This window comes from Protopterus annectens, chromosome 9.part0, assembly GCF_019279795.1.
Source record: "Protopterus annectens isolate FY-2018-M chromosome 9.part0, PAN1.0, whole genome shotgun sequence".
Lineage (NCBI taxonomy): Eukaryota > Metazoa > Chordata > Ceratodontiformes > Protopteridae > Protopterus > Protopterus annectens.
Window position 1 is genome coordinate 1,895,909,670 of NC_056743.1, and position 26,683 is coordinate 1,895,936,352.

The following is a 26,683-nucleotide window of genomic DNA, read 5'->3' on the forward strand; positions in this document are numbered from 1 at the left end:
AAGGTGCATTTTGCTACAGACTGCTCAGCTGAAACCATTTGATTGAAATTGTGCTTTAATGAAGATCTTTCTTTTTGTTTATTTATTTATTCATGAGATGTGGCAAACTTGGAAGTTTTTATACAGTAAAGTGTGAGTAGAGTATAGGCTATTCTAATCCTTGTCAGACATGTTGGGAATTTCCCCAAAATCAGTCATCTTGTAAAGTCCAGTTATAAAAGAAGTTCCATTTTGCCATGATTGATGAGTCAGACTGTATTTGTTTTGTTTTTCTATTTATCTGTCTAGAATTACTCAGTAGATTACAGGTGCTCTCAGGAAACATTTTGATTCTATCTGGTCTGTGTTAAATGTTATCAAAATAAATGAAAATTCATCTTCTGTTCCAGGCAGCTATTGTCCTTCTGCAAGCCCTTGCTCACTATAGCACAAAGGTACCTCGCTTCAAGGATATTGATTTAGATGTTTCCATTGCCTTACCTGGTCGATCTAGACCTGTTGCTATAAGAATCAACATGGACAATGCCCTCCTAGGAAGGTCTGAAAGAGTGAGTACCAGCTTTGGAACTGTTTCTAAGTGTTTTTTTGTTACAGTTTACTGTTTCTCTTTCTGTTTAGAGTAGTCGCAATGCTATCCCAAAGCTCTTTGAAGGTGTTGCCAGTCAAATATTACCTCTACTCTCATTAGATCTATTTAAACCCGAATTAACTTCAAATAAAGTCACTCAGATTGATTGTTGTCACTATGCTAGAGTAGAATCAGGCAAACTTTTACCAGGTGATAAAATGTTTAACCTAATCTCACTATCCACCCTAGTCTTACCTGTCCTATTTCTTACTGTAACAGAACACCTTACAAAATCTTTCAGACTTTCTAACTACGATGGTGCCATATCCACAACTCTATACAAAGTAACCATATGTGACCTATTCTGGTTTTGTTATGAGCTCACCTACCCAATCTCATTACAGCTTGAGGTTGATGTGCCTTGAACTCATCCTAATAACATTTGTTCATCACACCCCTGGAGCACATCACAAGCCCACCTCACTCCACTTCCATCACACCATGAGCCCACTAACTTTTGCTGTGTCCATGATTTAGAGGAATGTAGCTGATTACAACCGTGTAGGGCCTGGTTTGGATAGCAGTTCAGATGCTGTAGAAGCCTGTTAGCATGAGAGAATATAGAAGATGCATTACCTAATCAGGTATCTCATAGGAAGTTTAGGGTCATGTGACAAGATACATTCCCATGATACTGAAGCTCCAATGGAAACTGTGAACCTAGCAGGTGCTGACCTGTAAGGAATGGTAGTGCAACTTCTTGGAGGGTTACGCCAATAAGCAAAGGAGATGATGACCTCTACTGCACCCATTTAATACCCCAGCCGAAGCTCTAATGCAGCATGCAGGGGAGTTAGCATTACAGAAAAAAATACTCTGGCTTGCAACCTGGATGAAGCTGAGAGTGAATGTGGTGGCAAGCAGTCATTAGAAAACAAGGGTTCAAAAATTCAAAAATGCAGCCACAAAATACCATTGTCCCTCCAACAAAGCCTAAGCTCCACACTATCAACATTTTATTTATTTATTTTGTTTTACATTTGTTAACTGGGTAGAGTCCGGCTGGGCAAGTAGCCCGTTTTCAATGGAGACCCGGGGAGATAAGATCCATAACAATAGCACAAAAAGATTACAAAAATTAAAAAAATGATTTACAAACAATATTCAAAAACGTTTGACAGTTGCCAACAATCACAATTTACAAAAAGGTGAATGTAAAACAGAAAACATTACATTTCTTAAGCCTTATTACACACATGTAATCTTACCCCACCATGAGTCTGCCCAAGCCTATTCCCAGCATATTCCAATGTAATCTTCCCACACCATGAGTCCATCCAAGCCTAATCACACCACATTGTAACTAACATCCCAAGCCTATTCCCAACATATTCCAACATAATCTTCCCACGCTATGAGTCCATCCAAGCCTATTCCCAACCTATTCTAATATAATCTTCCCATGCCATGAGTCTGCCAAAACCTATTCCCAAAATATTCCAAATTATCCTTCCTACACCATAAATCCATCCAATTCTATTCCCACCACATTGTAAACAAAATAATCCAAAGTAATCTTCCCACATCATGAGTTCATCCAAGCCTATTCCCACCAGACTGTAAACCTAACACCACCGTACTATGCCAGACTTTAATGCACTGCCATTTCATCATGAACATAACACAGCCCTGCCTCAGTATGATATCCACCTGCTTAAACCCATCTGCACATCATAACTCACCTAACTGTTAATGCACCAGAACGCTATCACAATCACAGCCTATTGGTATGATATCACAAGCCTTCCCTATCCCATCCCAACACACTGTCAGTCTGCTGAAAGGCATAGGAAGTACGTTCCACCACAATCCCACTACTCATCATACTGCACTTTATTCTCATACATTCTGAGTCCCCAAACTCCAGCCTCACTAAACTGACAGCCTTCTGAATCCCACCCACTCTGGTCACACCATGATGCAACCCAGCCACCTCATAGCATGCTGTCTAATGTATCTCACTTGAGCCACCTCATAGCATGCTGTCTAATGTATCTCACTTGAGCCACCTCATACCATGCTGTCAAATGTATCTCACTTGAGCCACCTCATAGCATGCTGTCTAATGTATCTCACTTGTATTATACTGACATTCAGCATTAGTTTAATTCTTCGACCATGTGAGCCCATCTCTAAAAAATCCAATGACTCTAACCCTAACCACATCACCATACACTGTACTACCCCAAGCAGGGGCAGCAGTAGAAGCAAGCTTGAATCTGAGTTAAAGTTGTCAGAAGTTGTACTGTTTGGAAGGAAAGATGGGGAGAGTCAAAAAAGAGAGAACTGAGACAAGTACATCTCTGAGATCACACCATGAGGCAGGTAGTCAGAAATAGTATAGATTCTGAAGGGCAAGGGAGTCCATACGCTGTGATTATTGAACATAAAATAGACTGCTAGATGTGGATTAGAGGGACAAGTGATAGAGTACCTGGTAGTTCCAGACACTTATTGACAGGTATTTCTTGTCATAGCCCATGGTACTCTATTTTCAAGCCATATGATCTTAAACCACACAAGAAGGAGGGTGATGGAGAATTGTTATTGTCCAGATATTGGAAGAGATATCAGAGGGTACTGCAAGGTTTGTGAGTAGAAACAAAACGTTGACAATGAAGGAGACAAAAAACGCCACTTTGATGCCATTATCTATGCTGAGGTCACAGTACTTTATGCTACTAGGTATGCTGAGGTGGGGGTACACTTTGCTATTGGGTACATTGAGGTGATGGTACTGTATGCTACTAGGTATGTTGAGGTGGTGCTATACTATGCTACTAGGTATTCTGAAGTGACAGTACACTATGCTACTAGATATGCGGAGGAAGTGGTACACTTAGTTATGTTGAGTTGGGAGTGCACTTTGCTACTAGGTATGCTGACAGGGCAGTACACTATGTTACTAGGTATGCTGAGGTGGGGGTACACTACGTTTCTAGGTATGCTAAGATGGGTAAACCATACTACTAGGCATGCTGAGGTGGAGGTGCAATATGCTACCAGGAATGCTGAGCTGGCAGTACACTATGCTACTAGGTTTGCTAAGGAGGGGGGTGCACTATGTTACTAGGTATACTGAGGTGGTGGTACACTATACTACAGGTATGCTTAGATGGGGGTACACTATGCTACTAGGTATGCTGAGGTGGTGCTACACTTAGTTATGCTGAGTTGGGAGTACAATTTGCTACTAGGCATGCTGAGAGGACATTACACTATGTTACTTGGTATGCTGAGGTGGGAGTACACTACACTACTAGGTATGCTAAGGTGGGGGTACACTATACTACTAGGTATGCTGAAGTGGTGGTGCACTATGCTACTAGGTATGTTGAGGTGGGTGGTCCTCTATACCACTAGGTATACTAATGTGGGGGTACACTATGTTACTAGGCATACTGAGGTAGGGGTACACTATGCTACTATTTATATTGAGGTGGGAGTACTCTATACTACTAGGTATGATAAGGTGGTGGTACACTATGTTACTAGGTATACTGAGGTGGGGGTACTCTATACTACTAGGTATGCTAAGGTGGGGGTACAAAATGCTACTAGTTATGCTGAGGTGGCAGAACATTATATTGTTATGTATGCTGCGGAGACAGTACACTATGCTACTAGGTGTGCCGAGGTTGTGATACACTATACTTCTAGGTATGGTGAGGTGGTGGCATTGTCCTGTATTGAGGCAGAAAAGAATCTAAATATTATGTTAGAAATTCTCGACAGGGTGTGTTCCTCTGGAACATACTGACAAGAGAGCTATGGGGTAAGGCATTTAAATCACTCCCTATCTTTCAGAAGCAAAGGGTTTGATATAAAAGTGCACTTGTAATCTTAAAACTATGCTGAGAGCATTTTCTGACCTGTTTATGTGTTTAGTGTTTAGTTTATCTGCTTGGTGGGACAAATGCATGCCACGTCTCCTCTTTGCATATAGGGAGGTGCTTTAAGAATCAACATGTTTTCAGCATATGAGCTATAGTTTTGCCACAGGGTGTGAACAATCTTGCATGTAATTCATAATGAGCAGAGGGGTGGTGAATGTTATTCCCACATAGAATCTAATGTGGGTAATATCCTGAATTTTAGAACTAAATGGAGAAGCGTTATAGGGTTAGCAAAGAAACACCTTGTACAAATACAGCAGAATCAATAGGTTCTTTCATGAGTGGACAGCTACAATCAGACAGACTACATTGTCAGACAAAAGTAATAGTACTTATTCCTGTTTCCCAGAATATGCTAGAAACAGAGCAGCATGGAGGAGTTTTGTTGCACTGTTGTGACGAGGGTATACAATGTTAGTTATGTGGTGGAGTTGCTAGGTAGGAGGCAGAAATGCAAACTGTGTCACATTTTTTCTGCTGAACCATTAACATTATAGAGAGATGTTGGTCCTCGTTATTTGTAATTGCTTACTGAAGGAGTCAGAGGGGTCTTGTTACAGGCCTTTTCAGCATGGTGTTGTCTAACACTCAGTGAATGATGTAGTGCTCTCATGGTAGTTGTCCACTACCCAGCTTTGCAAAGTCCCATAGTGTTATAAGATCCAAATTCGTAGAGTGACATATAGATACAGGAACCCAACAGCCCATCAAACAGGCTCATTACATGGTACAAATATAAGTCTACATGCAAGGAAATATTCACTCTTATGGCATACATATTTAAAAAGTGTCTCTTTATTTTTCCTACATAAAACATTTGCAATGTTAAGCCAAGCAGCATAACCTTTTCTTACCCCAACTTATTTCTTTCATCAACTCTGGGCTACTTCAGTAACAACCTATCTCAGGCGGAAGGCCTACATTCGAATGTTATTATCTGTAAATATGTGCCTTGGTATTTTGGATTAACTGCTCAGCATTGCTAGACCTTCATATGTACCTTAGTATTTTGGATTAACTGCTCAGCATTGCTAGACCTTCATATGTACCTTAGTATTTTGGATTAACTGCTCAGCATTGCTAGACCTTCATTATCTGTCTGCAGCCTGTATAGTATTGCTCAGCATTGCTAGACCTGCATTATCTTTCTGCATCCTGTATAGTACTGCTCAGCATTGCTAGACCTTCATATGTACCTTAGTATTTTGGATTAACTGCTCAGCATTGCTAGACCTTCATTATCTGTCTGCAGCCTGTATAGTATTGCTCAGCATTGCTAGACCTGCATTATCTTTCTGCATCCTGTATAGTACTGCTCAGCATTGCTAGACCTTCATATGTACCTTGGTATTTTGGATTAACTGCTCAGCATTGCTAGACCTTCATTATCTGTCTGCATCCTGTATAGTATTGCTCAGCATTGCTAGACCTGCATTATCTGTCTGCATCCTGTATAGTATTGCTCAGCATTGCTAGACCTGCATTATCTGTCTGCATCCTGTATAGTATTGAACCTTTTCAACTATGTTTGCATTTCCTTTTTCTCTGTACTCTCATAAATCTGTGTAAACTGTTTTATTTTACTAACCTGTGTTGCAGCTTTTCTCCTCAGATCTCCTCTGAAAATGGGCCGCTGGCATAGCTGGACTAACCCAGTTAACAAATTACAAGTAAATACTTAAATAAATAAAATAAAATGCATTAAAAATGATCACTGATCACTTTGCATTGTTAGTATCTTAGTGTTGTTGCACTGACTCTTCACATGTATGCAGATGTCATGCCACTCACAATGTGTTATTGCACTGACCCTTCACATGTATGCAGATGTCATGCCACTCACAATGTATTGTTGTGCTGACCCTTCACATGTATGCAGATGTCATGCCACTCACAATGTGTTATTGCACTGACACTTCACATGTATGCAGATGTCATGCCACTCACAATGTATTGTTGTGCTGACCCTTCACATGTATGCAGATGTCATGCCACTCACAATGTATTGTTGTGCTGACCCTTCACATGTATGCAGATGTCATGCCACTCACAATGTGTTGTTGCACTGACCCTTCACATGTATGCAGATGTCATGCCACTCACAATGTATTGTTGTGCTGACCCTTCACATGTATGCAGATGTCATGCCACTCACAATGTGTTGTTGCACTGACCCTTCACATGTATGCAGATGTCATGCCACTCACAATGTGTTGTTGCACTGACGCTTCACATGTATGCAGATGTCATGCCACTCACAATGTATTGTTGTGCTGACCCTTCACATGTATGCAGATGTCATGCCACTCACAATGTGTTGTTGCACTGACCCTTCACATGTATGCAGATGTCATGCCACTCACAATGTGTTGTTGCACTGACCCTTCACATGTATGCAGATGTCATGCCACTCACAATGTGTTGTTGCACTGACCCCTCATGTGTATGCAGATGCCATGCCACTCACAATGTGTTGTTGCAGTGACCCTTCACATGTATGCAGATGTCATGCCACTCACAATGTATTGTTGCACTGACCCTTCACATATATGCAGATGTCATGCCACTCACAATGTATTGTTGTGCTGACCCTTCACATGTATGCAGATGTCATGCCACTCACAATGTGTTATTGCACTGACCCTGCACATGTATGCAGATGTCATGCCACTCACAATGTGTTGTTGCACTGACCCTTCACATGTATGCAGATGTCATGCCACTCACAATGTGTTGTTGCACTGACGCTTCACATGTATGCAGATGTCATGCCACTCACAATGTATTGTTGTGCTGACCCTTCACATGTATGCAGATGTCATGCCACTCACAATGTGTTGTTGCACTGACCCTTCACATGTATGCAGATGTCATGCCACTCACAATGTGTTGTTGCACTGACCCCTCATGTGTATGCAGATGCCATGCCACTCACAATGTGTTGTTGCAGTGACCCTTCACATGTATGCAGATGTCATGCCACTCACAATGTGTTGTTGCAATGACCCTTCATGTGTATGCAGATATCATGCCACTCATAGTGTGTTGTTGCACTGACCCTTCATGTGTATGCAGATATCATGCCACTCACAATGTGTTGTTGCACTGACCCTTCACGTGTGTGCAGAAGTCATGCCACTCACAGTGTATTGTTGCACTGACCCTTCACGTGTATGCAGATGCATGCCACTCACAATGTATTGTTGCACTGACACTTCACATAGGTTCATAGGTTCATAGGTTCATACTAGGCTATCTGCCCTAGGACATTTATAAGCCTAGCCAGAGTATGTTTGGCTTTCGCCACCCATTTTAAATTAATTTTGCTATGCCCTTTTTCGAGGTTAGTATACTTTGCCTCTGTCTAACAGTGACACAGAAGTGATACCCGGGGTAAACCTATGATCTCCCATCCACTCATCAAGATTCCTCTTGAAGAGAGTCAATGAGGGACTCTGCCTAACCTGGACTGGCATTTTATTCCAGAGTGAAGGGAGCCTCTGGGTTATGAATCTGTCCCTCCAGCATGTCCTATTTATTTCAGTGCTGAGGTTCAAGTCTCTCGAGCGTGTAGCTCGATGGGATTTGGATTTTTTGAGGTGCAGCATGTCCCTTAATTCTGGGTTGGACATGGCTTTATACATCAGGCACAGGTCGCCTCTGAGCAGGCGGTATGCCACTGAGTAGAGCTGGAGTTTCTTTAATAAGGCAGCATATGACATGTATGAAATGTCATGCCACTCACAATGTATTGTTGTGCTGACCCTTCTCATGTATGCAGATGTCATGCCACTCACAATGTGTTGTTGCACTGACCCTTCACATGTACACAGATGTCATGCCACTCTCAATGTGTTGTTGCACTGACCCTTCACATGTATGCAGATGTCATGCCACTCACAATGTGTTGTTGCTGACCCTTCATGTGCATGCAGATGTCATGCCACTCACAATGTGTTGTTGCACTGACCTTTCACGTGTATGCAGATGTCATGCCATTCACAATGTGTTCTTGCAATGACCCTTCATGTGTATACAGATATCATGCCACTCACAGTGTGTTGTTGCACTGACGCTTCATGTGTATGCATATGACATGCCACTCACAATGTGTTGTTGCACTGACCCTGCATGTGTATGCAGATGCCATGCCACTCACAATGTGTTTTTGCACTGACACTTCACATGTATGCAAATGTCATGCCGCTCGCAATGTGTTGTTGTTCTGACCCTTCACCTGTATGCAGATGTCAAGCCACTCACAATGTGCTGTTGCACTGATCCTTCAGGTGTATTCAGATGTCATGCCACTCACAATGTGTTGTTGCACTGACCCTTCACGTGTATGCAGATGTCATGCCACTCACAATGTGTTTTTGCACTGACCCTGCACATGTATGCAGATGTCATGCCAGTCACAATGTTTTGTTGCACTGACCCTGCATGTGTATGCAGATGTCATGCCACTCACAATGTGTTGTTGCACTGACCCTTCACGTGTATGCAGATGTCATGCCACTCACAATATGTTGTTGCACTGACCCTGCACCTGTATGCAGATGTCATGCCACTCACAATATGTTGTTGCACTGACCCTGCACGTGTATGCAGATGTCATGCCACTCACAATGTGTTGTTGCACTGACCCTTCAGGTGTATGCAGATGTCATGCCACTCACAATGTGTTGTTGCACTGACCCTTCACTTGTATGCAGATGTCATGCCACTCACAATGTGTTGTTGCACTAACCCTGCACGTGTATGCAGATGTCATGCCACTCACAATGTGTTGTTGCACTGACCCTTCACATGTATGCAGACGTCATGCCACTCACAATGTGTTGTTGCACTGACCCTTCACTTGTATGCAGATGTCATGCCACTCACAATGTGTTGTTGCACTGACCCTGTACGTGTATAAAGATGTCATGCCACTCACAATGTGTTGTTGTACTGACCCTTCATGTGTATGCAGATGTCATGCCACTCACAATGTGTTGTTGCACTGACCCTGCATGTGTATGCAGATGTCATGCCACTCACAATGTGTTGTTGCCCTGACCCTTCACGTGTATGCAGATGTCATGCCACTCACAATGTGTTGTTGCACTGACCCTGCACATGTATGCAGATGTCATGCTACTCACAATGTGTTGTTGCACTGACCCTTCATGTGTATGCAGATGTCATGCCACTCACAATATGCTGCTGCACTGACCCTTCACTTGTATGCAGATGTCATGCCACTCACAATGTGTTGTTGCACTGACCCTGCACGTGTATGCAGATGTCATGCCACTCACAATGTGTTGTTGCACTGACCCTTCATATGTATGCAGATGTCATGCCACTCACAATGTGTTGTTGCACTAACCCTTCATGTGTATGCAGATGTCATACCACTCACAATGTGTTGTTGCAATGACTCTTCACGTGTATGCAGATGTCATGCCACTCACAATGTGTTGTTGTACTCACCCTTAACATGTATGCAGATGTCATACCACTCACAATGTGTTGTTGAGCTGACCCTTCATGTGTATGCAGATGTCATGCCACTCACAATGTGTTGTTGCACTGACCCTTTACATGCATGCAGATGTCATGCCACTCAAAATGTATTTCCTGCTTATCAAATAATTTTGAAAAAACATACATATATGCGTAACATACCACTATCCATTCATTCAACACCATTATCGTTCTCCAGAATCATGTCCATTTAACTAGTGTCCATTCTGAGCCATCACCATCAGACAAGAGTTACACCCTAACCCCACAGATATGACTTTTTTCACCATACTGTGTGTCTCTCTGTCAGCCACAGCAAGAGCTTACATCAACCACAGCCTGTTCAGAGTGAAAGCCCACCCTAACACTAATCTCACAACAACATGAAGCCACTCTAACTGCTATGAATCAGTCCTCGGGCAAAATACAATAATCTAAGTTGCAGTGATACCACATTAATAGCATCTGTGACCAAACTCTGACATGCTATTAGCCCACCACATCATGTGTCAGGCTTAGTTTTGCCACACTATGTGCATATACCATTCCCAGTTTCTTCAGGGAAATAACACTATACCATAAAGGACTACCATGTCCCCAGTAACATCAGCATCTATCAAACTTTAGCTCCACTCTCTAATGAATCTACCTAAACACAGACACATACTCTCACAGGACTGTCTTCCCTCAACCTGTCTCACTCAGCTGTATCATGGTCCATAGTTCTGTCCTACTTGTTTCCTTTGGAGTCCTATGGGGTTCAGTACTTGGCCCCCCTTTTATTCAATATCTTTATAAATAAAATTCACACAGCCTCCAAGTACACTACTATAATACAATGCACAGAGGATTTCACACTCTTCTGCTCTGCCCCAACTCTCTCAAGACTTAATGACCTCCTTCTTATCCACTGAAACATGGCTAAGAAAATGTCACCATCTTCTAAACCCTCAAAAAACAAAACTAATGCTCTTCACTCCAGAACATTTCTCGGACCAAAAACAATATTTTAAAGTACTCTTTGAAAATAACATCAGAATAGAAATAGTAACACAATCAAAGCTAATGGGAATCATAATATATAAACTCCTAAAATGTGATCTACACTTTTTCCAAGTTATTAAAACCTTGGTTTATTATGCAAGTGACCACCATCTGATTGACAGTACTGGAAAAAATATTGTATCAGCTTACTTACTGCCATCTTTCCTTTATGCCTCCTCCATCCTGACAAATGAAACTAGGCAGCTGCTCTAAAAAAACTGCTTGATTTGCCACCAGTCTATGTACAAAAAGCCGCAACTATGTAACTTTAAAACAACTATAATGGATATATCTCCCACAATATCTTACCTGCCTGCAAGTACTTATTGCGCAAAACCTGACATATAAATGAGATGTCCATAGCTATGAAGCAGTATAAAATATTATTCCCCAGTCAGAGAACTAGACATTCAAAATAAAACTCTCTTACTCACCACCAAGTCTAATTTTATTGCTGGCGACTAATTCAACTCCTGCTGTGCCCAAACATTGGAACTCCCGACCATCACATTTAAAGCAAATTGAACAACCAAACGTTTTCATGAATTAACTTAAATAGTACCTAAATAACTCCTGGGCATGCTCCTGCACAACCGCAGGCTAAAACCTTAACCAAGAGCACCAAAAACTACTGTTTCATTTACTGCTTACTCTTTCAGTGCATCCTTATCATACTAAGTGCAGTTTTCTGCCCCCAGACCTTTGCTTTGTTTCAAAATACAAGTCTCCTCTTATATCCTTTCTCACTCTTGAGGGTTTATCTAAGTACTAATCAACTACCCTCACTAAAAAACACAAACCACATACCCACCTTCACTAAGAGTCTCAATAGAAATCTACCCAAACAGCAGAGACCTCCAAGTTGGAAATGCACTCGACCACCACAACACAGCACAAACCACAAGACACATAGCTCACCTACACAGTGTGGCCCTCAACCTAAGTCCCTAAGGCAAAATAGCTTGCCCAATACACTAATCATAGATGACTCGATAGTGAGGCATACTGATGTCCCACTCGCTAGGTTGAATAAGGAGAAGGTAACAGTCAGCTGTCTGTCGGGTTCCAGGATCCGACACATAACACATGCACTCAGGTCACTCCAGAAAAAGTACAAGTATGACTGTCATTGTCCATGTGGGTGTGAATGACCTGAGACATACATCCCTGGAATACATGAAAATAGACATGGAGGAGCTCTCGGACTATGTGCCCCATCCAGATATGACCTTGGACATGAGCAGCATCCTACCGTTGCTCAGAATGATACCGCAGTACAAGCAGAAAATTATTGACCTCAACAATTGGATATGTTTCTGGTGTAATTCTAAGGGGATCCAGTATCTGTTTGCTTGGGATGACATGACTGACAGACCTTGATGCTTTGACAGAGATGGCCTGCATCTGTCACCCTTAAGTTTCTGGATACTGCTAAGGCTCTTGCCACCCCTATAGTGCCTTTTTTAGGCAGTGTTCAGAAGACCAAATTACCACCATAACAGCTATAAATAAATGCAATTTAGGGTCATGCTGCTCAAACCTAGAAGTCTAAATCTCAAGATGTACTCACATGAAGCACTTCTCAAAATGTAGAACATCAACATTTGTTCTGTAACGGAGATCTGGTTTAAAGCAACAGAAAGTACCCCTGCTCTACCAGGCTATAACTTATTCCACACCTTTCGGCCCCAGAGAATGGACTGAAGCTCCAAAGGGGGGGGGGGCCTCTCCAAATTTATAAAGGATATGTACACTTCCAGACTAGTAGCCCAGTATAACACACTGGAGATACTTCAGGTGCAACTAACAGTGAGTAAGACAATGATTCAGGTCGTAGCCTGCTGTAGGTCCCCAACCATGTCCCAAGACTCTCATTCCACATTCCTAAGCACCCCAGAAACTATTAGGGTCCAACCCAACACTCTCATACTGGGTGACTTCAACTACCCCTCCATCAACTAGGAAAACTACTCATGCACCAGTACACTTTTCCAACTCTTCCTGGAATTCATTAATTCCAATGCACTGGGCCAGCTTATTCTTGCCCCCACTAGCGGAAGCAACATCCTTGACCTGGTCATTACTAACATGGTCAACCATTGCTTAACACCAATAGTCAATTCCTCCCTGGTTTGATCCTACCACAAACTAATTACCATGGAAATCCACATCTCACCCACACCCCCCGCAAAGGTAATCACCGTGAAAAACTTCTCCAAAGCTGACTTAGGACTCCTAAAAACAGAAATGGCTAGCATCCCTGCACTCATGCAAATGGAAAATAGGCGCATGACCACTGAATCATACACCAATGCACTGTACAAACACGTGCATAAATGCATGGAACTAGCCATATCCAACAAAACCAAGATGCTCTCCTCCAAAAAAATTAAGCCAATCTGGTGGTCCACTGCCATTAACAAACTCTACAACAGAAGAAAGAATCTATTGCAGAAAAAGGTGATGCCCAAAGGCTGGAAAGGCTCCCTTATTAGCCTCAACAAAAAGTTGAGATCCCTCATCAAAACCACTAAAGCTAGTTATGAAGGCAGAATTGCGGCAGACACTAAAAACAACCACAAAGCCTTATACAGTTATATCAAAAATCTCCATGGCAATACCCGGATTTGCTCTGAGTTACTGCACAATAGTACCTCCTATACTGAGCCAACAGATATTGCCAACATATTGGCCAGCAGATTCAGTGCCAACTTTACCCCCCCAAAGGACCAATCACCATACCAGAAGAATGCCAGGTACCCAGCATTACTGTAGCATAGGTTAAAGCTGCATTGTCCAAGGCCATGTATACAGCTTCCATGGAACCTTACAATATCCTTGGCTGTGTTCTACATGAACTACAAAGTGAACTGGCACCACACCTGTGTGCCCTGTTCAATCACAACCTCACCTCAGGCTTTGTCCCTACAGAATGGCACACTGCTACAGTCATCCCTCTCCATTAAGGGGAAGTGACTACAGACCCTGGGAATTATTGCCCCATTAGCCTGAGGAGTCTGATATGTAAGGCTATGGACCACATCATCATGGACCTAATTAATAAGGATATAGGGACTCTCCAAACTATGGATCCCATGCAATTTGTTTTTGTGAAGGGTAGATCATGCCTGCTCAACCTGGTTGACTTCTTTGAGTCAGTCACCAGAGCTGAGGATGAGGGCAAGGCAGTTCATACAGCCTACCTCGATCTGGCCAAGGCCTTTGATATCATTCCCCACTCAGGAATTATTGATAGACCCACCAAACTAGGCATCAACCCCTATATCACTAGGTGGGTTGCAAATTGGCTCACAGATAGAACCCACAGTGTGAAAGTAGCAGACTCCAAGTCAGACTGCTGACCAGTCACTAGTGGAGTCCTACAAGGATTGGTCTTGGGTCCTCTCCTGTTTGGCATCTACTTCTCAGCAATCCAGGCCAACACGGAGGGACTCTGCCTGACCAAGTTCATTGATAATTGCAAGCTGGGACCCATTATTAACTCCCCAAGCGATGTAGGCATCCTACAGAAAGGCCTCACTAAGACCAACAACTGGTATCAAAACCATGGGCTTAAGCTTAATGCCAAAAAATGCATTGTATTCCCTTTGGGAAAAACTCAGTTCCCACTAATTACCACATTGATGATAGCCCACTGAACACTGAAGGAGTTATCAGAGACCTAGGAACACAGGTTGACAGAAACCTCTCTTTTGACCACCACATTGCCACTGTGATCAGAAAGTCGTTCTATGTGGAACATCTCATTACTAAGGGTTTTGCATCCAGGAAGAAAGAGGCCATCCTCTCTCTCTACTCTTCCCTCATTAGGCCAATCATCGAGTACAATGCCCCATTTGGCATGTACCTCACTAATCACCTGCAACAGCTGAAAAGGCCAGAAAAGTACATCACAAAGAGGATCCTAGGCCTTAAACACATGCCCTACATGGACAGACTCAAAAATCTCCAGCTTTTCTCTGTCTCATATCATCTATTAAGAGGCAATCTCTGCTTGACTTACAAAGCCATGTCTGACCCAGCCCTGTTAGAAATGTTATACCTAAAGAAATCCCAATCCCTCCATACCACATGCACCAGGGACCTCACCCTCATTACCACAATCAACAGAACATGCTGGAGGGACAGGTTCATAACCCAGAGACTGTCCATGTTCTAGAATAGACTTCCCATACATGTCAAGCAGCGCACTTCACTGGCCCTTTTCAACAGAAATCTTGATGAGTGGATGGAAAATAGAAAGTTCACCCCGGGGAATCACTTCAGTGGCTGTACATGATAGAAGCACAGGGAACTAATGGTGGCATGATGCCAGGGCACTTCTATGGGCTAGGCTTGTAAAGGCTCTAGGGCCATTGGCCTAGTACTCACCTATGAACCATTGAACTTATGAACTGCTCTACTGCTCTCTCACCTAATCATATCTGTCTGTAGTACTTCCTCTGTTTGCACATTAACTTGATCTTTGGCATCAAATCAAAATGCCTACATTTATTACTCACAAATATCTACTACTGGATTGTAATATAACATTTATCCAATGTATTTCAATGTAGGCTCATCACAATACTGCAGGATTTTAATTATGTTCATGCACTTTATTGAAAGCTTTTGTTTAAGCTTAAGTCTCTGTACTGCAATTGGTATCCTATGTGACTTTTATTCTCTGTATTATTACATGACATTGTATCATTTTTGTCTGGAGCTTTTCTTCCTAGGTCTCTACTAAAATGGTTGTTTGCCCAGTCAGACTTTCCCATTCAACAAATGGAAATAAATGTACTTACCCAACCAGAGCCTATCAGAGCCTCAGAATCAATAAAGCATGAATCTGCTGGAAACTTTAGTGTCTAGTGCCAATGTTACCCCATTATCTCTCCAAACTCAAGTCTTGACCCATCGCCTGAAAATAATACCATATCATTCCTGCAATATCATGATCATACACTGACTTCAGTCTCACTCTACAGTTAGGTTGTGTCAGTCTCTCTCTACAGCCTCCTTTCAGTTACACCATGGTCACAATAGGGCTACTACACTATAGCCATACCCCATTAGATAGTGTACATCTAACAGTCTTATAGCCCCATGACCCTTCCCCATGCCTGGTCTGAACTCTAAAGGAGGCCATAGGAACCTTAGTCCCAACACTAATCCCGGTCTGAACACTACGTGAGGCCATAAGAACCCCAGCCTAAACACTAAGTGAGGACATAAGAACCCCAATCTCAACACTAACTGAGGTTATAAGAATCCCAGTCTCAACACTAAGTGAGGTCCTAGGAAGTCGGCTAAGTTATAAATTTAAACAACCCCATTTCTGATACTGCTATACCATGATTACCCTAAATCCTATCCCAGCCTGCACCATGATGGTACCCGAATTCTTTGTCAGCCTATTGCATTGTTTTCATACTTCAACCTCAGTGTCAGCCTCCTTAACCATGGAGGTACCACAGCTAGTTATACGATGGATGTATTCTACCCCAGTTCCAGCCTGTTACAGTCGGACTGTAACTTAACCCCATTCCCAGCTTGCTACAACATTATTGTCCCCAACCCCTGTCCAGACATGCTGTACTATGATTGTACCCCAACCTGTTACCCCATGATTGTACACCATCCCGAGTTACCCCAGGAGTAGTCTCACATCCCCAAAAGGTCATTCTAACCATTATCATATTTCATATCTCATTCCAAGTTTAACAGCATGCTGCGGCCTTAGTAAGACTTTTACTTGATAATCCTACTCACTATAGTCCCACCACACATTGCAATCATAACAAGACTAATGGCGTACAAGCCTTCAACCTACAGTCCACCTCAAAATGAGATGACATCAAGCCTGCTACATCATGATCCACATCACAGCCACTGGTCCCCAGCACAGTTAGATCATAGATATCCAGCTACACCAGCAATGTAGCCCATCAGACTGTCGAGCTCACATCCAGGCTATAGCAGCACCACATTCCCACTAAACCACTAACCTGTCTCATCAACTAGACCAGCAATGTACCCCATCAGATTGTCCAGCTCACATCCAGGCCATAGCAGCAACCACATTCCCACTATACCACTAACCTGTCTCACCAGCTACACCAGCAATGTACCCCATCAGACTGTCCAGCTCACATCCAGGCCATAGCAGCAACACATTCCCACTATACCATTAACCTGTCTCACCAGCTACACCAGCAATGTACCCCATCAGACTGTTGAGCTCACATCCAGGACATAGCAGCACCACATTCCCACTATACCACTAACCTGTCTCACCACATTTCTGACACCCCATGAATCCTTGCTGCTGTCGTACCCCGTAATCCTGCTGATACATAATTTAACTGAGAAGGGATCCTCCAACAGGTTATTTTATTGAGATCTGAATGACTGAACATTTTTTTCTTTTTACTGTGGGGTTCATAGGTTCATAGGTTCATAGGTTTATACTAGGCTATCTGCCCTAAGGCATTTATAAGCCTAGCCCAAATTTTTGTGGCTTACGCCACCCCTTATATGAAAAAATACTGTGCCCATTAGTTTGGTGTGCCTCTGTCCAGCAGTGACACAGAGATGATTCCCGGGGTAAACCTACGATCTCCCATCCACAGGTCAAGATTTCTCTTGAACAGAGTCAGCGAGGTGCTCTGCCTCACATGGACCGGGATTTTATTCCACAGCATAGGGAGTCTCTGAGTGATAAATCTATCCCTCCAGCACGTCCTATTTATATCCGTGCTAAGGTTTAAGTCGCTTGCTCTAGTGGTTTTGGTGGATTTGGATTTTTTGAGGTGGAGCATGTCCATTAATTCTGGGTTGGACATGGCCTTGTATGTCAGGCACATGTCACCTCTGAGCAGACGGTATGCGACTGAATAGAGCTGGAGTTTCTTCAATCTGGCAGCATATGACAGATTTTGGAGTCCCTTTATCCTTTTGGTGAGGAACTTTTGGGGTCTCTCCAATTGCTGCAGATGTCGGGTGAGATACATCCTGAATGGGGCATTGTACTCGATCATTGGTCTGATAAGTGAAGAGTACAGGGGAACAATGACCTCACTAGATCTGGATGTGAATCCCTTCATGATCAGGTGGGCAATGTAGAAGGTCTTTCTAACCACTTTAGCAACATGAGTGTCAAAAGAAAGGCCACTGTCAACCTGGGTCCCCAGGTCCCTGATAACCTCTTCTGTGCTTAGTGGATTGCCACCTATATGGTAGTTTGGGGTTACCTTGTTTTTCCCGAAGGGTATGACTACACATTTTTTGGCGTTTAACTTCAGGCCATGGCTCTGGCACCAGCTATCTGTTTCCGTGAGTCCCTTCTGAAGGATATCCGTGTCCGATGCACTTTCCACTATGGCTGAAATTCCATAAACCCTTTGGTGATTTGTGCCACTTCATATTAAAATTTTTAACTACATGGCTGCTTCACAAAAACTGAAGAAACTACTTAACTCCCAAAGTACTATATTATGTTCCTATCACAACCCAAGTCCTACACCACAAAGTACAGACTGCAGCTATACCTATCTATGAAGGAGAAAGGCGATGACCAGAGACCTACAGCTGCTCTCATTAAATGGCAGAATAAGCTGGATGAAAATGATATGGGTGCAAATCGTCATGTCAAGGAGATGGAAAAGAGCTATTCTGAACATCAAACACACAGGAGGGAAATGGGGACAGAGACGTGACATTTATGCACTAATTCTTTCCTGGATATTTGAAAGCAGTTCTTCCCAGATAAGGTGGTAGACTAAGACAGTGGACTACTGAAATGGGTGGTGGACAGAAAATTGGCAGATGTATTTAAGAGGGAATAAGACACGCAGAGATAGAATGAGATAAAAGCTGGGAGGAGGCGGATGGGGGAGGAGTAGTAGTATATTAAATATACTCGAACAGCAGATAAATTGGCTTATTGTCTTTTGCTCTCCGGCAAATCTGATGTAATCTTTAGGCTACACCACTACTGCTATAAAATGAGCCCTAAAACTGTGGCTATGAGCTCATCCCACCACATTGTAGTTGCATCTGATCCTGATTACAACATACTGTGACTTCAACCCAACCAAATCTCACGTCTTGTGTCCTCACTTTAACCCTGCCTCTACCAAAGTGTATTCATACATTCTCAGCTGTATACTGACATTTTTATCTGACCTGTTCCTCCATCTAATTTCTGCATTCATTTCTGCAAATTTATACCATCTTATTCACATTTCTTTATAACTCACAAAACTGATGTCAGTGCAGCCTGACTGACACATAAATATCTTCCTAATCCATTTCCATCCCAGTCTAATCCCAAATGAAGCCGACCTTATTCCTGTAATACAAGCTGGTACCAGTTCAGACTGGTCACTGTTAACTAACTCTCTAAGCCAATCTCACCCAGCTGGGTAATTTCCTATCTAACTTTCAAAGCTAAATCTACCTTTCAAAAATGGTCACAATCCCATCTTCGTTCTTTTATATGTACCTAATTCTCCAAACCAGTTCATTCCATTTGTGTCAGATCCTCTTTCTACAGCTGAATTGTAAGACTGACACCACAGCAGTACCATTTTCTTAAATCTCCCAAAGCTGACCTCAGTCCAGCCTCAGTCTGCTATCACTTCCCAAACCAGACCCACCCATGCCTAAGCCTTCTACATCTACTCAGCTTCTAAAATGGATGCCACCCCAGAATGACCTTTGTATCCTTATCTTCTAAAACCGATCTGACACTAGTTTCTGCATAATTAACTCTACAAACTAGTCTTGCAACAGCCCTATTCCTCTGTCTTATAACAGCCAACATGCTCTGTATCTGCACAAACTCATCCAAGTCAATTCTGATCCCTATTGATTTTTTACACACTTGTTTCACTCCTCTGTAACCACTCTATAACTCCTAGACCAATCCCACTACAGTCAAATTCCTATACATCACTTTAGAATGACCCCATCGCAGACAGAGCACTGTATGTTTTCTAGAACTAATGTCTGTCATCCTGATACATTGTATCACATCCAGAAGTGACCGCACCACAGTGTGATTGTGTATGTCTTCTGCAAATGATTCCTTCCCAGTATACATCTTGTATATCACACCAGAATGATGTTTCTATTGCTTGGTCAGTGAATAACATCCAGACTGACTTCTCATCAGCCGGGTCTATATCAGATGCTCAACTGTCCAAAACGGCGAACACCTAATGAGCGACACATATACACGGAAGGACGTAAAGTGCAAAGGCCCTAAAAGTTGAAAACAGGAATACCAAACTAATTCCTGTGCCCAGCAGGGTAATCGTGGGGAAGAGGAACTACATCTTTTTCCCCACTGTAGTGTGATCTCGGAGTTGGTATATATAAGTAGGTGGGGGTGTGGGGGGCACAACTGTTTAAAGTGCTGTTGCTGTATAAAGCGCGTTCAGTATTGCAGTTTTTGACATTTAGGTCCTCCGCTCTTGTTGTAGTTCGGCGTATATGTGTCTCACATTAGGTGTTCGCAGTTTTGGACGTTCGGTTTTCTAATATAGACCCCATCAGCCTAATTCCCATACATCACTACAAACTGATCACATACTTGTCTGGTCTCTGCACACCTTCAGAAGTGCATGTGACTCTAGTTTAATCTCCCCCTCCCCTCATCCTGTTGATTCAGAATGGAGAAATGTATGACACTTGATCACAAGCAATTGCTTACAGTATGTTGTGACAGAAAAAAATAACAGTACAGAAAACAGATTGGGAACAAGAAATTTAGTAATGGCAGATTGGGAACAAGAAGTTTTATACCAGATAGATGATTTTAGGAATAATGTCGGGTATTATAGGCGCTTTGTGGATGATCTCTTCCTCATTTGGAAGGGAAATGAATCCTCATTGTTACAGTTTGAAGAGAAAATCAATAGTGTTACGAGTTACCTTAAGTTTACTATGAATTTCTCTAGAGTAGAAATTTCATATCTAGATGTGAAGATTAATAGAATGACTAATGGACTTTTGAATACCTCTATTTATAGAAAGCCTTGCTTTAGGAACAATTTATTACATAGACGCTCTATGCACCCACGATATGTATTTGATAATATTGTTAAAGGACAGCTAATGAGGGCCTCAAGACTAAATCCATGTGCACAAAGATATTCATTGGAGACTTTAGAACTAAGGAACAGGCTTTTAGAGAGAGGGTACAACTTTAATGATATAAATAGGTATATGAAAGAAATGGAGACGCACAGAGATGGAATAGCAAAACCATATTTCTCCGAATGGGATAGCCATGTGAGACAAAAACAGAAGGTAACACAAGAAGTACTTAGAATGCCTCTATATTTTACAAGAGATGTAAGTAAGATAACTGGCATCATTAAACAGCACTGGCAAGTTTTAAGCCTAGATGATGATCTACATGAGCTAGTAGGAGAGACCCCTAGGTTCACTTTTAAAAACAAACAGAACTTGAAAATGAAATTATGTAATAAACCATTAGTCCAAAGGCCAATAGTGAATATAGATGATAGGAATACGGTTACTTGTGGTCAATGTAAACAGTGCATATATATAGATGTTAGATCAGTTTTTCATCATCCAATCACGCAGGTTGAATATACCTTTAAAACTAATACAACATGCACAAGTACAAATATTGTTTATCTTGCCCGATGCGTTTCCTGTGCAGGTTTCTACGTAGGTAAAACATGTAGACAGCTCAGGGAACGCATACGGGAACATGTATATGCAATTAGGACAGGTGCTGAAAATAATGCTCTAGCGAAGCATATTAAACAAATGGGAGCAGAGCATGACTTTTGTTTTAGTGTAATGCAAGAAGTAAAACCTAGTATGACAGGGGGGGATTTAGATGCATATCTGTTAGAGTGTGAACTTAAATGGATTATTAGGTTAAGGGCAGATAGATCCCCTGGTATGAATGATAGAATTCAAATGAAGCCCATACTTAAAAATAAAAGAATATATAGACCATAAGGTTTGTGGTATTATATTGTGTATGTTCTGCTTGCTTGGTTTAAAAAGTTTTTAGAAAGTTTTTTATTTTTATTTTTATTTTAAATAGTTTTAGGACTTTTAAAAGTATTAAATAAATTATTTAAATGGTCGTGATGTAATTTTACAAGATAGTTATGAGAACCAATGGCATTTGAATGAAGTGTATTTAAATACTACCTGTTGTAATGGCACATTGTAGTTTGATAAAGCCGAGAAGGTGAAAGCGCTTACTGTGCTAGCGGTTGAATAAAGGATTAAATATTTATCATTGGAGTATTATTTTCGTTGGAGTGAAAACCTTGGAGTCTGGAAACATACAGCCTTTGTCTTTACCTGCATGTGGTTGTTTTCTGTACTGTTATTTGTGCTACGAGTTGCAGGAAAGTTAATCGCTTTGGTGGTGTTGCTGTGTTATTTTATCTACATTATACGTATTGGCCACCAGAGGGAGATCGCTGTAATGGAATCAAGTATCAATCTGGAGCTGCCGTATAGACCTGAAGAACCGGAACTGATGGGGCGGAAGCTAACACGCTTCCAAGAATGCCTGGATTCTGATGAGAACTTGTTGTTGGCGTTTGAACCGGATCCGTTATTGGATGAAGGGGAGAGTAATGCGGACTTAGGAATGGACTTACAGAGGATAGAACTGGACTTTATGAGGTTGAAAAAGCTGCAGCTGCAACGCCAGCATTTTGAGGCTTGCATCTCTAAACGCGTAGTACCTAGGGGGCTACGCGTCTTTAAGATGCCAACGTCAGGTAACAGCTTTCCCGAGTTGCTACAGAAGTGGCAACAGTTGAATTTGAACCTTAGTTTTAGCTATATGGAACTTTTAAATGAGTTCCATTCTACTGAAGAAGTAGAATTACGTAGTAAAGTAAACGAACAGTATGAACGTATTTCAGTTAAATACAAAGGTTCAAAAGTTAATATGGGACTTGAAAAAATGCTGGACAATGTTAAGTTATATGAAAAGCGCTTGTTAGAACAAAAGCGCAGCAAGTTGCATAGAGACATTAACGATTTCAGAAATGGTCAAGTGTTCACTTGGCCACGTGATAATATAATAGGAAATAATGTTAGAAGCACAAGAAATTATAGAAATAATGATTCAGTATTGAGAACTGAACTGAATGTAGTAAACGAAACTGTACATAGGAATCTTGATGTGAATGTAATAGATAATAATGATGATGTGCCTGTTAATTCAGTCGATATGCATGATGTGAATAATGAAAATAGGATTGATGTCATGAATACAGGTTCAGGAACTAGTAATGCTGGTGTGAGAGTTATTAATAGTACCTCACACGATGTAACTGGAGTGAACATTTTACCTAAAGAAAAGAATAAAGAAGAGCAAGTAGTCAGAAGGAAAGTCACACATACTAGTAATATACATCCTTCAAATAGTAAGAGCCCTCCCCCTTCACTTGAGAATAGGCCTGTTGTGCCTGCCCCTTTCCCCATAGCCACCAAAACTTATTTTGGGAGACAGAGATCACAGAGCAGGGGCAGAAACAAAAGGAAAGGTTCGGGGGGGAGCACACGGGACCAACTCTCAAGAAGATGTGGGAGAGGGTAGGAGATCCTTAGTAATTAACTTATCAAAAAGAGTATTAACAATATATGAAGAGGAAGTTCTGAGTAAGGGTCTAAGTTTTATTCCCACATGTGACAGTAATATCACCGACTCTATTATAGACTTGAAAATGTTCCTACGTAAATTGCAGTTGAAAATGGATTATGGAGGGACTAATAACAATGAAGAAGGGTTAGGAAGATTTTGCCCCAATAGTTTATATATACCAATATTACACCCTTTATTGGAGACATTTTACAAGTTGGTAGAGAATGATATGTATATATATTATAATGGGAACAAGCAAGATGATAAAAAAGCCAGATATAATTTGACGTATTTACAAAGAAGAGCAATGAATGACTTAGTGGGAGATGATACCATAGTAATTAGACCCTCAGATAAAGGAGGACCTGTAGTAGTCCTAGATAAAGAAAGTTATATTAAAAGTATGAAAAAGGATGTTAAGTGATGAAGGATTTTATAGTGTGATAAGTTTAACCGAAATATGTAGTAAGGTATTCCAAGTCCATGATACGATAGATGATTTATATCAAAGTGAGTTGATACCGGAGCACCTATGTATGTACCTAAAAGTAGGCAATCCTAGATTACCTTAGATTAAAGGCCTCCCAAAGGTACATAAATCATTAGTTGACCCACCGATGCGCCCCATTGTAGCAGGGCAAGGCTGGTTAACAGAACCATGTTCTATTTTAGTGGAATTTTTCTTGAGACCATTGGTCGATGAAAATAAATATGTCTTAAGAGATAGTAAACAGTTTTTAATCGAATTATATGAGTATATGAAACAAGTAGGTGACTTTGAAGAATTTATTTTAGTAACACTGGATGTTGTTAGCCTATTTACAGTCATTCCTAATGTGGAAGGTATAGTTAGATGCCAGAGTTATTTAAAGAAAAATAGTAACTATGATGAAATTTTTATAGACATATTGACTCTCCTTATAGAAATAGTGCTTGATAATAACATATTCCTTTTTGGAGAGGATATGTATATAAAGAAGGATGGCGTAGCTATGGGCACCTCATGTGCCAATAGCTACGCCAATTTAGTAATGGCAGATTGGGAACAAGAAGTTTTATTCCAGATAGATGATTTTAGGAATAATGTCGGGTATTATAGGCGCTTTGTGGATGATCTCTTCCTCATTTGGAAGGGAAATGAATCCTCATTGTTACAGTTTGAAGAGAAAATCAATAGTGTTACGAGTTACCTTAAGTTTAATATGAATTTCTCTAGAGTAGAAATTTCATATCTAGATGTGAAGATTAATAGAATGACTAATGGACTTTTGAATACCTCTATTTATAGGAAGCCTTGCTTTAGGAACAATTTATTACACAGACGCTCTATGCACCCACGATATGTATTTGATAATATTGTTAAAGGACAGCTAATGAGGGCCTCAAGACTAAATCCATGTGCACAGAGATATTCATTGGAGAATTTAGAACTAAGGAACAGGCTTTTAGAGAGAGGGTACAACTTTAATGATATAAATAGGTATATGAAAGAAATGGAGACGCACAGAGATGGAATAGCAAAACCATATTTCTCCGAATGGGATAGCCATGTGAGACAAAAATAGAAGGTAACACAAGAAGTACTTAGAATGCCTCTATATTTTACAAGAGATGTAAGTAAGATAACTGGCATCATTAAACAGCACTGGCAAGTTTTAAGCCTAGATGATGATCTACATGAGCTAGTAGGAGAGACCCCTAGGTTCACTTTTAAAAACAAACAGAACTTGAAAATGAAATTATGTAATAAACCATTAGTCCAAAGGCCAATAGTGGTCAATGTAAACAGTGCATATATATAGATGTTAGATCAATTTTTCATCACCCAATCACGCAGGTTGAATATACCTTTAAAACTAATACAACATGCACAAGTACAAATATTGTTTATCTTGCCCGATGCGTTTCCTGTGCAGGTTTCTACGTAGGTAAAACATGTAGACAGCTCAGGGAATGCATACGGGAACATGTATATGCAATCAGGACAGGTGCTGAAAATAATGCTCTAGCGAAGCATATTAAACAAATGGGAGCAGAGCATGACTTTTGTTTTAGTGTAATGCAAGAAGTAAAACCTAGTATGAGAGGGGGGATTTAGATGCATATCTGTTAGAGTGTGAACTTAAATGGATTATTAGGTTAAGGGCAAATAGATCCCCTGGTATGAATGATAGAATTCAAATGAAGCCCATACTTAAAAATAAAAGAATATATAGACCATAAGGTTTGTGGTATTATATTGTGTATGTTCTGCTTGCTTGGTTTAAAAAGTTTTTAGAAAGTTTTTTATTTTTATTTTTATTTTAAATAGTTTTAGGACTTTTAAAAGTATTAAATAAATTATTTAAATGGTCGTGATGTAATTTTACAAGATAGTTATGAGAACCAATGGCATTTGAATGAAGTGTATTTAAATACTACCTGTTGTAATGGCACATTGTAGTTTGATAAAGCCGAGAAGGTGAAAGCGCTTACTGTGCTAGCGGTTGAATAAAGGATTAAATATTTATCATTGGAGTATTATTTTCGTTGGAGTGAAAACCTTGGAGTCTGGAAACATACAGCCTTTGTCTTTACCTGCATGTGGTTGTTTTCTGTACTGTTATTTGTGCTACGAGTTGCAGGAAAGTTAATCGCTTTGGTGGTGTTGCTGTGACAGAAAAAAATAAGTTTAAAAGTTTATGAAGTGCTTTATGATTGTTTTAATCCATGGCAGAACAGCCATACAATGACCACAGTCATCTTCTCTTCACAGACTAAGCTCAATCAGGACTTCATGGTGGTGGCCACAGGCACAGGACAAGGAACTCTAAAGGTAAGTTAGTAACATTTGATCTACATGATTAACTGAAGTCATGTGTCAGAGGAGGGTAAAGTGCTTGTTTGAACAATGTACTTTGTTGTATTTACATTTCTAGGTCTACTGTTAATGCATTTACAGAC

The 26,683-nt window shown here is 41.1% G+C and overlaps 1 protein-coding gene across 1 annotated transcript in view; it reads left to right on the forward strand.

The window, feature by feature from the left end:
* The window catches only part of LOC122810818 (complement C3-like), a 1,708,896-nt gene that overhangs the window by 1,525,651 nt on the left and 156,562 nt on the right, over window positions 1–26,683 (forward strand). The window contains exons 30-31 of the mRNA XM_044082377.1: window positions 390–548; window positions 26,496–26,555. Of these exons, the coding sequence (XP_043938312.1) occupies window positions 390–548; window positions 26,496–26,555 (219 nt within the window). The remainder of the gene's footprint in view (window positions 1–389; window positions 549–26,495; window positions 26,556–26,683) is intronic.